Source organism: Arabidopsis lyrata, assembly GCF_000004255.2.
Source record: "Arabidopsis lyrata subsp. lyrata unplaced genomic scaffold ARALYscaffold_4, whole genome shotgun sequence".
In the NCBI taxonomy this organism is placed as follows: domain Eukaryota; kingdom Viridiplantae; phylum Streptophyta; class Magnoliopsida; order Brassicales; family Brassicaceae; genus Arabidopsis; species Arabidopsis lyrata.
The window spans coordinates 22,757,117-22,773,235 of NW_003302552.1; the positions used below are offsets into that span (position 1 = coordinate 22,757,117).

At 34.7% G+C, this 16,119-nt stretch overlaps 2 protein-coding genes and 1 long non-coding RNA gene across 6 annotated transcripts; all 3 read left to right on the top strand.

The window, feature by feature from the left end:
- The first annotated feature begins 6,257 nt into the window (after positions 1-6,257).
- Positions 6,258-8,805, top strand: LOC9318156 (probable RNA-binding protein ARP1). Of its 3 annotated transcripts, none has more exons than XM_021028559.1 (7): positions 6,258-6,414; positions 6,780-7,018; positions 7,111-7,246; positions 7,406-7,550; positions 7,630-7,666; positions 7,757-8,123; positions 8,216-8,805. In XM_021028559.1, the coding sequence occupies exons 1-7, from the start codon at positions 6,351-6,353 to the stop codon at positions 8,329-8,331; spliced, it is 1,104 nt and encodes a 367-aa protein (XP_020884218.1). In that variant the 5' UTR covers positions 6,258-6,350; the 3' UTR covers positions 8,332-8,805. The 3 variants fall into 3 exon arrangements, with proteins under 3 accessions (XP_020884218.1, XP_020884219.1, XP_002880263.1); XM_021028560.1 differs by lacking the exon at positions 6,258-6,414 and adding an exon at positions 6,430-6,604; XM_002880217.2 differs by lacking the exon at positions 6,258-6,414 and having other exon boundaries at positions 6,430-7,018.
- Positions 8,806-10,211: 1,406 nt separating this feature from the next.
- On the top strand, positions 10,212-12,778 carry LOC9316331 (two-component response regulator-like APRR9). 2 transcript variants are annotated; one of them, XM_021028557.1, is made up of 7 exons: positions 10,212-10,659; positions 10,780-10,941; positions 11,039-11,169; positions 11,263-11,382; positions 11,558-11,829; positions 11,916-12,375; positions 12,468-12,778. In XM_021028557.1, the coding sequence occupies exons 1-7, from the start codon at positions 10,473-10,475 to the stop codon at positions 12,564-12,566; spliced, it is 1,431 nt and encodes a 476-aa protein (XP_020884216.1). In that variant the 5' UTR covers positions 10,212-10,472; the 3' UTR covers positions 12,567-12,778. The 2 variants fall into 2 exon arrangements, with proteins under 2 accessions (XP_020884216.1, XP_020884217.1); XM_021028558.1 differs by lacking the exon at positions 10,212-10,659 and having other exon boundaries at positions 10,859-10,949.
- A 963-nt stretch (positions 12,779-13,741) lies between these two features.
- Positions 13,742-15,075, top strand: LOC110229174. Its single transcript, XR_002332636.1, has 2 exons — positions 13,742-13,997; positions 14,811-15,075. It is a non-coding gene; the product is annotated as an uncharacterized LOC110229174 (long non-coding RNA).
- Positions 15,076-16,119: the final 1,044 nt, after the last annotated feature.

The following is a 16,119-nucleotide window of genomic DNA, read 5'->3' on the forward strand; positions in this document are numbered from 1 at the left end:
CATCACAAGCCTCTGCTATCGCCTTGGAGAGCTTCTAACGCTGGGCAGCGAGGGCCCGAGCGGACATTCCCTGACTTGGGGGAGGAGGCGGAAGACGGTGAAGTTAGATTGGGAGGACTCATCCTGAGTTTCCGGTTAGCCTCGACAAACCGGTCGAGGGTGAAAGAATTCCAAAGGGTTTCCCCTTCAAGGATTGTTTTGAAGAACTTGACAAATTCTTCGGTCGGGAGAGTTGAAGCGATGAAAGCTGCGAAATGAAACAACGAATTCGGTCAGTAAAAAATAATAATAAACAATAAAGGAATATACGACCTAGTCTCTACCAGGTTTCGCAGACCACTTCGATGGGAGTACATCGGAAAGATTCCCAATCGAAGCGGGAGTTTTCTTAATCAGAAACCAAGGATGGTGCCAGTTCTCATCCTTGTTCGGGAGGTGCGAGATGACGTTTCTATTGGCATTTGGATACGTTGAGAAGTACCCAGTTTTCTTTGATGAACTCCTTACGCTTAGGAGTTCATTCAGCTCGGGGACTCCAATGACGTAGCCGGCCTCCGCCGCAACGGTTATAATCCCGAGGATGGTTCGGAGGAGATTGGGGGTTAATTGAGGTAAAGCGATCTCGAGAGCCGCCAAGAATCGAACTAGGGCTTCAGGAAGGGGGAAGGTCAATCCGCAGCCCTTGAAGTAAATTTCGTAGACGCAAAAATAGCCGGCACGGTGGTTCTCAGGAGATTCCGTAGGGTCAGCTATTTGCGCCTCCGCTATAATTCCAGGAGGAATTTGACAAAGCCCCTTCAATCGTTCAAGGGATTGAAGAGTACAGGTGGATTTGTAATGAGGACCGGCGATGTCGTTAGGACGAGTGCATTCGTCGTTACTAGAACGCCTCTCGTCGTAAGACGGAGATTCAGGTCTTTCAGAATCAGAAGTCATCGAATAAAAATGAAAAATTCAAGATCCGGCGAAGAGAGATTTCTTTTTTGTGAAGAAGAAAGAGAGAGAGTTTTTGATTAAAGTACAAAAGAAAAAGAAGAGAGTAATGGTGAAAAGAAGTTACCTCAAGCTAATGATGAAACCGCCTCGGAAGTCGTGTGGGAAGTGGGAAGGTTTTTCCCGTTTTAATAGTAATTAAACAATATACGGTCATAATGATGACAGATGTCACTCAGTTAAAAAAGGCTAGTGCCGAAATTAAAGGAGTGATGAGATTTTCGGCGGGAAATCAGAAAGATTCTCGAGCGCAATCTTTGGCTATTTGAGCATTTAAAGTCCTCCGAATTGGAATAGCACTTCGAAGAACTTGGGGGGCTAATTGTTGGTGTCGGATCCCGCACCAGAAGTACGAGACCAACCAAAGATTGCCACGTAGTCAAGATAATAGGCCCATAAAGAATGAAGCCCATCGGACCCAGGAGTCGAAGGGACGGTCGAAGTGGTTGTCACCACTTCGACCATCCGAAGTGATTACATTGCGACATGAGTTCGATGAAGAAGGCATGGGTAAGATGGTTCAAGGATATTTGGGCCAGAAAGGCGAGGCCCGCGAAGATCAGAGTCAACTCAAATTCAAACGTTGAGCATTAAAATCGAAGAATCAAAACGGACACATTTAAGAGGGAATAATTGTACTTAATTATTCATTTTAATGACAATTCTCTATGTATAAATATAAAGACCAATGGCCATGTAAAAGGGGGACTTCCTCTCAAGAGAGAAATAGATAACAATTTTCGTAGCAATTCTCAAGTTTTTATACATTCATTTTTGTCTCTCAAGAATAATCTTTCCCACTTAATAAAATACTTGAGTGTGTGAATCCAACATCCACAATTCACTTGATATTATTTTCTACTATATTAAACCATATTCTAACCTTAATATGTTAGGGATATTTCTCGTAGATGATAAATTACTGTAAATTTGTCATTAAATTTCTGACAATTTACACACACAATTAAAATGTTTAATCATATTTTTAATATTACTGAATATACTATATACAGAGAAATTATTTTTTTCTGGTAAAAGATAAATTTGGTGATGGATAATACATAATGAAGGAAACTGATCGAAATATTGTGCTCAAATAATAAAAACTTAAATATGGAAACTCTCTAGAAGATGAAGAAAGTTTGCATGGGAAGCAATCTTAGTTTGGTGAATTTTCGTCAAAATTTGTTAAGCCTTAATGGGTGAGACGTCATGACTCCACGGACTCCGTTTTCTTTAATGGCCGAGGGGCAATTCTGTAGTTCCCTAGATTTTGGACCCTTTCACGATATCCACGTGTATCTTATAATATTTCTTTTTGATGGTTTTGTAATTTGTTTAACATTTTTTTTTTTATATTAGAGTGTTTAGTCAACGTCGATTTAACGTAATATTAATACTTTCCAAATTTTAAAACAAAAATTTTTCTTAAGAAAATTAAGCTCGAATTAACATTCATGTTCATCGCAGTAGTTTGTCTCTATTGGGAGAAAATTTAGAGAATAGCGTACGCCGCCGCAAAAGTTTGACATATTGAGCAGTGTCGGTCCGAGCATTTGTGAGACCCTACACAAAATATAAAATGAGGTCCTGATATTTATTAACAATATTTAACATATGATTTTTTTTATATATATGTTAATTTTTATTATTGTTTTAAAAAAATATCCAAAAAAATAGGCCTCAATATCAATAATTTAACTAAGTAAATTTTTAAAATAGACCTCAATAACCAAAAAATACAAAAAAAAAAAAAAAACCAAAAAAAAAAAAAATTTGTGGGACCCCAAACAATGGCTTGGGTAGCCTTGCGCGCCGGGCCTGATCTTGAGTCTTGAGACGCTGTCTTTATTCCAAAGTCCAAACCAAAGGCGCTAAGTTAAATCGTTCTCGACTTGTCCTTAAAGCATTTCTAACACAAACTATTTCGGAGAAATTATATTGACCAGCATTCCACTCTAGCTAGTTGATCAGGTTAATGTAGACATTTTGCTGTTTTTTTTATTAGTTTATCCTTTAATTTATAACTGTTTTATAAATAAGAAAATCCCATTACCTTTCAAAGTTTGCTAGTTGGTGATGCTGTTTAATTTGGATTACCGATTGGCGCGCCGATTCCGAATCTTTTGTTAGATTTTTAATGAAATCTTTTTCGTCTTATATATGTGTTCTTCTAGTCGTTGGTATCTCCTGACGAACACGTATCTAATTAATTGCATGCATGAGAGGATCAGGTGCGTATCTTCTTTAATAAATAATTTAATTAATACGATTATTTACTTTAGTTTGAAGTTTGAACCATGCATATTGCATATTGTTGATTTTCTGTCTTTTGAATACATGTATACGTACATCATGCAAACCATGCGTTCAAAATATTGATATTTAAAAGGATATATAGTATAATGTATATATATGACACATATCTTTTTATTTACATGATCAACCAATCGATGGTTACATAAGATTTGTCCCTTCGTGATGATTGTGTCCCTATAAGCTGGCAAATAATAGCAATCTTTTGTATAACTAGGTGTCCTAAACTAGAGCATAGCGGTCTGCTAATTTTGGTTAAGGCGTGAATCGTTAATGATGGAATCAGAATGTACATTTCATGGAAGTCGATATCGTTCAGCTTATAGAGTTAGGCACATGTTAGATATCTAAATGCTTTAGTATCAAAATTAGAAGCTCTCTTTCGTTGTACTAATTATGTAAAAAGTAAAAACATATGAAGCTATCAGAACCAATGTTTCATTGTATATCTATATCAAACAACTAAAAGTAATTGTACGAACTACTATATTTATGTAAAAAGGGTCAGTTACTCTATTTAAGCAGGTCATAAGAAATAAATAAATTTTCCAAATATATATCTAATAAGCTTAACTAGTTAAAAAGAAACTGATTTCAATACATAATATAGATTTGAAGTTACGGAAGACATTTTCATAATTACAAAAAGTTTGCTTTACGTTGCTGGTCTACGTAGACCATGTACATTTCAACGATATGAAATTTCGCAGTTCAAAAAATTCTGAATCAAGCCAAAAAATGTGACACTCCGTAACCTCCATTGTGGATACATATATATGATATAGATACATACAAACAAATTCCAAGTCTATATAGTGGGATATACTTTTCTACAATCTATGATGTCAATTTAGTTGCCCTCAAATAAAAGGAGATGTCAATTTAGTTTTGTATTTTTATCATAAGTCTTATTAGAATATCATATTATTTTACCATTCAATCTCATTTAACTAGCTACACTTATTCATACAAAAAAAAAAAAACTAGCTACACTTAATTATTCATTACTTTTTACTCAGTTAAACAGGTTTCCTAAATCTGAACCCAATGAAACCCTAATAAAAACTTCGTAAACAGCAAAAACATATTGTACAAATGAAATTTTATAACGGGTCTTTAACGAATGGGCCTAGTGTGCCACATGTATACGTAGATTTAGTGAGCTTCATAAATGGACTTTAAGCCCACAAAGAGTCTTGCTTCTTTTCGAGGACACGCTCGAAGTAAACAATTCTTGTATTATATTATTTTTTCCTCTTCGAAAAAAATGATTTACCCTTTTTATTAAAGTCCCATCTGCCAACGAAGATTCCACCACGTGGCATCAGAAACGTTGACGGTCAAAATAACGGAATCCGTATCATTCGCTGTCACGTTCATACGCCACGACCAATCAACAGCGTTTATAACGGATTTTCAGACTTTAAGGAAACCAAATCGCTGGACACGTCACGCGTCAATTTTGTACTGTAATAAAAACATCACTGAGATCAATGATCCCATGCACGCGGGACCACGTACGCGTGATAAAGTCTTATGATCCACACCGTTGATGAAAAAGTTCGATCCATCTAACGGTGGTTTCGTGCAAGTTGAGAAAACTATAAAAATTTTAATTATAATTTTTTTATTTATATAATAATATTGGGAAAGTGGCTGAGCATAAACATGTGCATGCCTGCCTGTATCTTGCAGCCTTCATGTGGATTTATCAGTGCGACACTATCCATCATCAAATATCTCATATCTACACTTTTTATATATATGAAATTAATACATTACATTTAGAAAATAAATATTTATATTCCAAAACCAACGTAGTAGACGTGCCACAAATCAAAGAGATGTGGAACGGCTTTAAAAGCGCAATCCAGGATTTGGAAATAGTGATTATTGCCAAAATATTTCGAAGGTGATATTAATCACTGATTGATGTTGTTAAGGAAAAGAAATAAAGTTTTGGGCTACCAAATTTTCGAATGTTAAATTGACTTTTGTATCGTGATCTGACAACGCATGTGTTGATACAATTGTTCACAAATCACATTACTTAAAATTTCTATACGTATATATATATATATATATTTTTGCATTTCTCACATAGTTGGAAACTAGATATTTGATGAAGTTTTGGTTGTATTGTCATTACACAATGGTGCGTTTTTATAGATTTTTGCCTCTAGTTTTAGCAAAATCTTTTTCAGAATGCTTGAAGTCGAGAAAACGGCTAATGTCTACTAAAAAACCGGCTAATGATTGGTAGACACATCGATCATTCGTTGAGACTTTTTGTAATAATATTTTCATTAATTAAAGAATTCATTGAAATTTTCATTCGTTGAGAGTTTTCAACAAGTTCTGAATATGGAAATAAAATATCATAGTCTGTAATATGGAAACAAAAAAAAATGCATATATTTCCACAATTACCGTTAGTACTTAACAGTAGTAAATAGTGACAGATGATATACATTTGACGGCTCTGATCGAATAAAAAAAAAGTTGTACTAACAGACTTTATTAAAAGACAAGCTAAAATGAAAAATAATTATTTTAAAAATATCTGAGAAGGGCAATTTCTGCAAATGTTTTGAGGAAGACAACCTGTCTTCTGTGTTAAAAATCAGGTCTGCCCTACAATTATATAGTTATCTCATTTTTTTTATATATAATAAAGTGTTTATACTTAAAATTCAAAAATACAAAGCATCCAAAAAATTCGAAAAAAAGGAAAGAGAGAATTTAGAAGATTGTGCCAGAAAGTCAAGACCCACAAAAACATCATTCATATGTGGAATTTCTTTTTTTTGGGTTATGTATTGCACACAAAATAACTTTTTCTATATAAAATTAGGAAGAAAAAAATCACCAGATCATCATTCTCTTCTATCAGAAAAAAAAAAAAACTTTTTTCTCACTGTTATTTTTTATTTTTTTAATTCTTGGAGACGAATGGTCAAAGGTTGGAATTTTTAATAGTACAAATTTATTTATCAAGAATTTGCAGATTTCAAGAGAGGAGGTTGAAGACAGCGAAGCAAATGTTTATGCAGCGGACCCAACACAAAGATATATACACACACGCATATAAATACAGCGAAAAAGGTAGAATTGTGTCTCTGGCTTTTCCTCATATTTTCAATTGCTTCTCTCCTCTCTCTCTCTCTCTCTCTCTCTCTCTATAGCCATTGTCGTGGGCTCCCACTAGCAGCTTTCTTGTCTTCCTCCATTTTCTTTCTCTTCATTCAACAAAAACAGAGGTTTTTGCCTCTTCCTCTATTGTTTCACTCTTTAGGTACACAAAAATTCACTCTTTTTCGTTTTCTGTGAATCGTTTTTTTTTTCTTTGTTGGGAGGGGAAAAGTTACAGTTTTTCCTTTGTTTCGGATAAAAATTTTGTTTTTTTTTTGGTTTGAGTTAAGAAAGCTATATAGAGAGAGAGAAAGATTGAAACTTTTGATGTGAATTAGGGTTTGTGAATTGGGGAAAAAGCAATCAATCAGAGATGGCTCAACAGAGACAATTTCAGATGGAAGGTAATAATAATAATAATACGAACGATACCAAGTTGACGAAAATCTTCGTGGGAGGATTAGCTTGGGAGACGCAGAGAGATACAATGAGACGTTACTTTGAACAGTTTGGTGATATCGTTGAAGCTGTCGTTATTACTGATAAGAACACTGGAAGATCCAAAGGATATGGATTTGTATGTTCCTTCTCTTTCTCTCTTTTTCGTTTCTCAGATGATAAAGTTTTATCTTTTTCTCTGAAAAAATCGGTTTTTGATTGATTGATCAGGTGACGTTTAAGGAAGCCGAAGCAGCGATGAGAGCTTGTCAGAATATGAATCCTGTGATTGATGGAAGAAGGGCTAATTGCAATCTCGCTTGTCTTGGTGCTCAAAAACCTCGTCCTCCTACTTCTCCTAGACATGGTTTGAATGGAAACTCTCTCCTTTTTTCTCTTCTCTAGAATGCAATGGGAACTAGCTTTAGGGTGATTGAAAAAATCTCATCCTCTTACTTGATTAACACGTGAAGGAGTAAAAAAAAAGTCTTTGTTTTATGATTCTTCGAGGAAACTTTATTTGCAGGAGGAACAGGTAGATTCAGATCACCAGGATCAGGAGTTGGATTAGTTGCTCCTTCTCCTCAGTTTCGAGGCTCTTCTTCTTCCTCTGCTTTTGTTCCTCAACAACAACACACTGGTCAATTCCCATTTCCTTACTCTACTTACGGGTAAGCATTATCATCACAGTCGATTCTGGTTAGTGTGTCTAAGCAAAGCCTAAATTGTTTTGTGTTTCTTCTTCTGCAGGTTTTCTGGTTATTCTCAAGAGGGAATGTACCCAATGGTTAGTAAATTTCATTACAATGTAGAATCGTTTCCATTTCACTGATAAATCTTTGAAGTTCTTATGTATGTGTTTTTTGTTTGTTTGCAGAACTACTACAATCATCATCTCTATGGAGGACAACAATTTTCACCGTATATGGGACACCCATCATCAGGATCAACAGGAATGTTCCATGGTTTTTATCCTTTCTATGCTCAATACAATGCAGCACAAAGTAGCAATCAGGCACAAGCTCAAGTTCAAGCTCAACATCACCAAGGTTTCAGCTTTCAATACACTGCTCCTCCTGCTGCTCCTCTACTTCAATATCCTTACTTGCCTCATCAGCAACACTTCAGTTCTCAGCAGCAATTCAGCTCTCAGCAGCCTCCGCCTCCAATCCTCTCCCTCCCAACCTCTTTAGCTCTATCACTACCATCAACTTCATCACCATCCTCATCAACATCCACCTCAGGTTTGATTTCACAACTCACTCTATCTGAAATTGAAAACCATTTGACACATTGTTTTGAATCATGCTTGATTGTTTGTTTTGTTGTTTATTAGCTGCAACAAAAACAGTAGTTATTACTACAGCAACAAAGAATGCAGCAACAGGTGAAACTAGCACCAAAGATGGTGATGAAGCAATTACAACATCAACCACCAAGATAGAGGGTTGATTCAGTACTACTACAATAGCCAGAGCAAGGGACAAACTTCATTGTACACTAACTCATCATCGATCTCTCCATCAACGTTCTAGAAACATTCATTTATCCATCGTTTTTAGGATTCTAGAATCTTAATTAGTACTTAGGAGGAAGAAGAAGAAGAAGAAGAAGAAGAAGAAACCATCATCACATTCTTTGTTTTTTTTGTTGTTGTTTCAAGATTCACATTGCATTTTTAGGTAAAAGAATCAAGAGAAAGCATTGGTGGCTTTTTTTTAGATTCTTAAGAAAACTTGGATTGATGCAGAAAGCATCATCAGATTATTACATTCATTTGGGGATTTTTATTTTTCAGGTTCAAAAGAAATGTTTTATGTCTTCTTTTGAACCTTTTAAGCTTCGGATAAGCTTAAAATCCTTTCTTTTACATTTGTAATTCTTGAAATTGTTATAATTCAATCACATTTCTTCTTCTTCTTCTTATTATGATTATAAGATGTTTAATATTGGCTCGTTCTTAGGAAACCTAGAATCTGTTCATCGGTCACTTTCGCCTAGAATTTTCTCGTATTTTTAATCAAAAGAGACTTAACCTTTTTTATGATTATTTTGAATTCGTATGATCATTTTCTTTTAACGGTTGTGAGAGTAAAATGATTATTGTCTTTGGATTCCAAAGGGGATCTTATGAAGACAAAAGTACCGGTCAAAAGACCGTTGGAATAAAACGGATCTTTTTTTCTCCCTCAATGGATAATACTATATTTCACTATTACTCTTATTTAAAAAATTCTAAAATAAACCCAACTGTTGTTTTTTTAATAACCAAAACAGTTTTATCATATTTCTTTTTTAACTTTTGTGAGAGTTGTAGCTTGGAGTGACACATGAAAGTCGTCTTTGTCTGCATTATAAAGAGAAATTGGACAAAAAAAGAAATTCGAAACTCTTCTATGCAGAATTGCGAAAATGATCATGTGAAATTAGATGGTTCAGTAAAAACAACCAATAAACATATGATTAGAGTTGTAAACCAAAAATTTTTTTTGTGTGAAATCATAATTTAGAACAAGAAGGATACAAAAGTGATGGGCTTTTGAAAAACTAAGGCCTAAATTCTTACAAAGCCCATTAACTTTTTAGCTGTAGACATAAGTTGGCCATAAAAAGCCTTGGATATGTAAACACGCAAGAATATGGTAAGTTGTTTATTAGGTACTGTCCATATCATACCATAGATCGATAGATATTCTTTCCACGCAAAGCAAAGTTTTATAGATGGTTCTAGCATTCCTTTACATATCCACAGAAAATTGTTATATTCAATAAATAAACATTTTTTTTTTGATTTGGAGTCGAAATTTACGCGGCCACTACCAAATTTGATTTAATTAATTAATGTTTTTTTTTTTGTAGGGATTTAATTAATTAATGCTAGTGGCATTTAATATTGAAATCAATCTAACCGAATTGAAAAATTAATAACATTGAATATAATTTACTTTTTTGAAAAAGAAAAAAAAAAGGCCATCCAATTTGAATGATAGATAGAGCAGCTGAAAAAAAAAAAAATCTGACTTTTAAAATTTATTAAATCAAACTAAAAATCCCAAAATCAAAGTTAGCCACACAATTAGAAAGGAAACCCACGTGTCATCCACATGACCACTAGATGATATTCAGACGAATATCTCCACTTCCGTAGACCGATTAGGTTAATGACACGTGTTAGTGTGGACCTGCGAAGCAGAGGACCACCTCCACCGAATCAGCCGCGATACAGAGAAAATCAAAACAATGGCTCATATTAAGCCACGTCAGCTGAGTGAAGGCCCGCTTTATTACTCACCGTTAATTAGATTTCTCAAATTGTTTATTTGCTCCTGAGAGCTTATACACAACAAAGTCTTCTTCTTTCTCTGAGAAGATATTTTCGTGGTTGTGATCGAAAGATACCAAAACTAAAGAGTTTCTTTTTCTTCTTCCTTCTTCTTTACTTCAACATCTCATATTTTCTCTCTCTCCTTCAATCTGAAACGATTAAGATCTAAAGGAGTCCTGTTTCGTTTGCTGTGTTTTACTTTGTCTTTGTTGCTGTTTACTGGATTCTGCTTTTCTCTGTGATTTTGTTTGTTTTGAGCTCTGAATCTATGGGGGAGATTGTGGTTTTAAGTAGTGATGATGGTATGGAGACGATAAAGAACAGAGTAAAGTCATCGGAAGTTGTTCAGTGGGAGAAGTATTTGCCTAAAACTGTGCTTAGGGTTTTGTTAGTTGAATCTGATTACTCAACTCGTCAAATCATCACTGCCCTTCTTCGTAAATGCTGTTACAAAGGTCGATTGATCTTTTTAATCATTTGCTTATGTTAAAGTTTGCATTTTTATTCACACAAAAATAGAAGTTTGCTTTTTTTAAGTCTTGATTTTGATGATGTTTGGTTTTGACTGAATACAGTTGTAGCTGTCTCTGATGGTTTAGCTGCGTGGGAGGTTCTAAAGGAGAAGTCACATAACATTGATCTTATACTAACTGAGCTAGATTTGCCATCTATATCTGGTTTTGCTCTGCTTGCTTTGGTTATGGAGCATGAAGCTTGCAAGAACATTCCTGTCATAAGTACGATGGTGATCCCCAAAGTCCTTTATACCTCTGAAAACGCCTCTTTATTAGTTTTTTGTTCTCATGCTTCTTTGTTGTTGTTTGAAATGAATAGTGATGTCTTCGCAAGATTCGATAAAAATGGTGTTGAAGTGTATGCTCAGAGGTGCTGCTGATTATCTTATTAAACCAATGAGGAAAAACGAGTTGAAGAATCTATGGCAACATGTGTGGAGACGACTTACTGTAAGTTATTTTCCTTTTTTGGTGTTCTGAGTTTTGTTTCCTTGTGCTGAAGTTTGAAAGACTTAATAATTGTGTTTTTTGGTTATGAATCAGTTGCGTGATGATCCTACTGCTCATGCTCAAAGCTTACCAGGTTCACAGCACAACCTTGAAGATACTGATGAAACTTGTGAAGATTCCAGATATCATTCAGATCAAGGAAGTGGTGCTCAGGTATAATGAATGTTACCATTGAGTTGTTACATGACACAATCTATATGTTCTGGATTGTGTTTTGTATGAGTTGTGTGATTTTCATCTTTAGATTGCATTGTATTGTTACTTTTCCAGATCTCTTGTTTATCTCATTTCAATAGAAGCTGATATTGTGTACATGCAAATTATGCAGGCCATCAGCTACAATGGTCACAATAAGCTTATGGAGAATGCCAAATCAGTGGATGAAAGAGACGAGTTCAAGGAATCTTTTGATGTGACAATGGATTTGATTGGTGGAATTGACAAGCGTCCTGATAGTATCTATGGAGACAACAGTCGAGATGAGTGTGTTGGTCCTGAGCTTGGACTTTCTCTGAAAAGATCTTGCTCTGTGAGTTTTGAGAACCAAGATGAAAGCAAGCATCAGAAGCTTAGCCTCTCTGATGCATCAGCCTTCTTAAGGTCTGTGTTCCTTGTTTGAAAAAAAGAATGTCTCATCTCAAATATTTTGATCAGTGTTTTAATCAATAACTCTACTTAACTTTCAGATTTGAGAATAGCAAGCCAGCAGAGAAAGCTGTCGTTGCTTTAGACGAGAGTACCTCAGGTGAGCCAAAGACACCAACCGAATCACATGAAAAGTTAAGAAAAGTAAGATCTGATCAAGGAAGCGCCACAACGAGCAGCAACCAGGAGAATATCGGATCATCAAGCGTAAGCGGACAATGTGGACAGAACGAGTTAAGCTTCCGTAACCAAGTTCAGAAGCAACATCTGCAAGATTCCCCCATACCGGTAGAATCAAATCGTGTGAAAGCAGATAGCAAGGAAGTAGAGGTTGGTTCTCAAAGCACCTGCAACACCAATGAGGGGATTGGTGGACAAAGCAGTAGCACAGAGAAACCAAAGGAAGAAGAAAGTGTGAAACAACGTTGGAGTAGAAGCCAGAGAGAAGCTGCATTGATGAAGTTCCGGTTGAAGAGGAAAGACCGTTGCTTTGATAAAAAGGTAAGAGACACACAAGCTTCATCATAAAACAGCATCTGAATCAATTACAGGATCGAACTGATTCAATGGAGATGTATAAAAATGGATTACAGGTTCGATACCAGAGCAGGAAGAAGCTAGCAGAACAACGTCCACGAGTGAAAGGCCAGTTCGTGCGAGCCGTGAATTCAGATGCATCTACTAAAGCATGAAGCTCTCTTTAAGTTTTTCTCTGATTCCTTTTGTTGAATTTATAACAGAAACTTATTTAGCTTTGCAATCTTTAGTGTGCTTTTTTTGTTTTGTATTTGGCTTCTTCTTCTCAGCTAATATGAGATATTGGGGCAACTTTTGTATATATGTCTGCAAATGACCAGGCTAAAGCTAAAACACAGTAATTCCAATTTCGTTATGTTGAGAAATATTTCTTCTTTAGACAATTCAATAAAAGAAGCTCTCAAGATTGAGGATATGATAGCGTTGCGGTGGTTCTAACCAAGCATTCATGGCTCCTGCTTTATTTTTGTGATCTCAGAGAAAAAAAGGAAACAACCAAAACTTGTGATCAACCTTTAAAAAAAAAATAAGGAAATTTCCTTTTCCTATAAAGATTTCCTTTTTTCTTTGTGGTTTTTCAAAATCAGAACGTTTGCTTATAAATACTCTCATTCTCTTCTTCTTTCTTAAGAAATCAAAATCCTATATACTCTCACGCATTCTCTTCTTCTTCACTCTTGAGAAATCAAAATTCTCTATTCTCCTTCTTCTTTTTCTTCTTATTCTTCGAGAAAAAAGCTAAATCAATCATCTATTTCTCTTTTTTTTTTTTTTTTTTTCTAATACCTGTTGATGATCCATGTATGACTCAACATTGAAGCAAGCCCGTGAATTCGAGATTGAATGAAGAATGATCTTCCCATCGTCTCCAATCGAGAATTGATTTCAGTTGAGTTCGGGTCTCACACTAATTTGAAGATGAAAATCGATCACCTGACGACGCTAATGTCAGACGGCAACACTCCGAGAAAGCAATCGATTCCATAAGTAACTGAGGAAGCCCATGTTGGGTTCTTCGCATTGCAATCAAACAAAATTCAAAACCGCCAAAGAAAAATCCCAAAGTGAGAAAAGAAATTCTCAGTGGATGTCAGGATTTTAATGTCGTTGGCCCCTGTACTCGAATCATTCTCTACTTAGCCCCTGTTCTAAAAATAAATAATTTAAGTGTTTATTTTTATTCAAAAAGTTAGTAAAAGACAATAATATTTGTGGGTTTCAACTTATTTACTGACCCGACCTAAGTTTTGGATCAAATATCCAATAGCTTTGGGGCCCGTTTTGGATCCACTCCTTTTTTCCAAACGACCAACTCTAATTCTATCAAAACATCAAACCCTAACTCTCCTTCGTCTTCCTTTTCTCTCAACCGCAGACGGAAGATTTTCCGATTTCCTTTTCTTCTTCTAGATCCTCTTCTTCTTCTCTCTTATCTTGTTTCAGTCGATACCCTTTCATCTTCTTCTTCTTTCGTCTTCATTCGTTTCTCTGGATACTCCTTGAATCCGAGATATCTGCTGTGAATCCGAGTAATCGACCGTGAATCTGAGGAATCCGCCGTGTCTTCTCCGCTGTGTTTGCTCTTTGTAAGATTTCTTTTGTTTGATCTGTATATTTCGATTGATTTGTTAATTTTGGTTTGATTAGGGTTTGATTTCTTTTTGAGGGTTTAATAGGGTTCGATTCATAAAGGTTCTGGGCTTAATAAAAGTTTGATTTTGTTTGAAACAGATGAATTATGGATGTGTTTTGTATTGAATTCGGTTTTTTATGGATATAATTCAGATTTTATGTTTACAATTTGGGGATGGATTTGAAATACAATTCGGATTTGAAATTGCCTCTGTTAATAGCCATTGTGAGTAGTTTTTATGTCACAATTCAGATTTGATGAATTTGTTTCGTAGAGATGGTTTTTGGTTTGATTAGTATTTTAATTTTGGCTTGATTTCTTTTTGAGGGTTTAATAGGTTTCGATTGATTGTGTTGGGTATTGATTTATGGATGGATTGTGTTGGGTTTTGAGGATTTTGATATGTCGATTGATTTTCAGATTTCAATTTGTCTTGTTTTCGGATTTGAATTTTGGGTAATTTTCCTTTGAATTGTCCAAATGTTCGATCTTGAATTTCTCTACATATTTCGGATTTGAATTTTTCCCTTAGATATATACAAAGCGTGTGTTTCGGAATTTTTGAAATTTGTTGAAAACAAACTTTATCTCTTATAATTATGTAGATAGATAATGAGATTGTGTGAGTATGTGTTTGGATTGCTTGTTTATCTGCTTTGATTAGACAACGACAGTTTCATAGTGACCAAAAACCATCTGTGTTATTTATGTAGAATTTGAGATTGTTTTTGAATGTTTGATACTGAACTTGTATTTGTTGTTGCAGGTAGTAATTACAATGGCTATTACCAGAGGAGGAGCATCTAGTTCTAGAAGTGAACCATCTTGCGAGCTTAGAAGTCCGAAAAGACGAACAAGTTGCAGGGTATGTCGAGCAAGAGAAGAGTTCGACTCCTATTTTTGTCTCTGATGATGAGTTTCGCTTGTATTCTGGTATCTGATGTTGATGTATAAATCTAAGTGTTTAGGTACAACTGGTACGATTAGGTACAACTATGTTTCTGGGTTTATGTTTTTTGATTATGTATGAATCTTTGAATCTGAATCTAATTATGTATGAATCTTTTAATCTGAATCTTAATATTTTTATGTATGAATCTATGTATTGAATATAATCTAAGGGTTTTGAACAAAAAAAAAAAAAAAATTCTAAACTAATTAAAAATTCTGACAAATGTGTAGATTTGTAAGGGTTTTTGAAAATAAAAAAAACAGTGAAATATCTAAAAATATCTGAAAATATCTAAATATCTAAAAAGTTCTGACAAATGGCATACCTGGCGCCGTTATTTTGGAAAAAAATTATTAAAAAATAGCTCAAATTTGTTCATAGTTGTGCAGTTGTACTCGGTTGCACATTTTTGCTCATAGTTGTACAATATAGAGATTTTAGTAAATCTAGTTGTTATCAACTCTAATTTAATATTTGTTGGTGGAACCGATGGTATTGCCTCATAAAAATACTATTACTTTGTATCTGTACATTTATATTTATCAAAATACAAGTATTTCAAAAATTTATAAAATTTTAGTTCAAATCTACAAAGTAACCATGAAAGTATAAGGTTTGTTAGTGTATGAATGTGGGATTTTGAGTAAGAATTTAAGTATTTTTTTAAAAATATGAAATTTTTTGTCAACAACTTGTTGTGTAGTTTCATTACCATTGTGTATGTATTTTTTAAGTTTTTTTTAATTTAGTTTTAAATTTTACATATTATATAAAATTCTGAAAATTTGCCAAGGCATTAGACCTTAGTTGTACCTGTGGTACTTAGTTGCACCAAGACTGACAAAATTTGCACAGATACGAGAAGGAAATCAACCATAGTTGTACCTGCTAAAACGTAGTTGTACAACACATAACATATAAGTTTTACAAACAAAACCAATACAAACAACATCTTTTCTTAAATTAACCTAATAAATAGCACTCGGAAATCAACCTTGGTCACCCGCATTCCTCTATGTTCTCCAATGGAGGGAAATCTTGTTTCTTGTCTTCTTCCTTGTTTTACCTCTTAATCTGGAGGATAGGCAAACTGTTGCATTATCTCCTCAGGAAGAACCCATGA

What these genes read in the sequence shown, in the direction of transcription:
- LOC9318156 (XM_021028559.1), top strand. Translation starts at nt 6,351, where the DNA reads ATGTTTATGCAGCGGACCCAACACAAAGATATATACACACACGCATAT. An exon ending in ATATAAATACAGCGAAAAAG is followed by an intron (nt 6,415 to 6,779) that starts GTAGAATTGTGT and finishes GATGTGAATTAG; the next exon opens with GGTTTGTGAATTGGGGAAAA. An exon ending in TTTCCTTACTCTACTTACGG is followed by an intron (nt 7,551 to 7,629) that starts GTAAGCATTATC and finishes CTTCTTCTGCAG; the next exon opens with GTTTTCTGGTTATTCTCAAG.
- LOC9316331 (XM_021028557.1), top strand. Translation starts at nt 10,473, where the DNA reads ATGGGGGAGATTGTGGTTTTAAGTAGTGATGATGGTATGGAGACGATA. An exon ending in TCGTAAATGCTGTTACAAAG is followed by an intron (nt 10,660 to 10,779) that starts GTCGATTGATCT and finishes GACTGAATACAG; the next exon opens with TTGTAGCTGTCTCTGATGGT. An exon ending in ATGTGTGGAGACGACTTACT is followed by an intron (nt 11,170 to 11,262) that starts GTAAGTTATTTT and finishes GTTATGAATCAG; the next exon opens with TTGCGTGATGATCCTACTGC.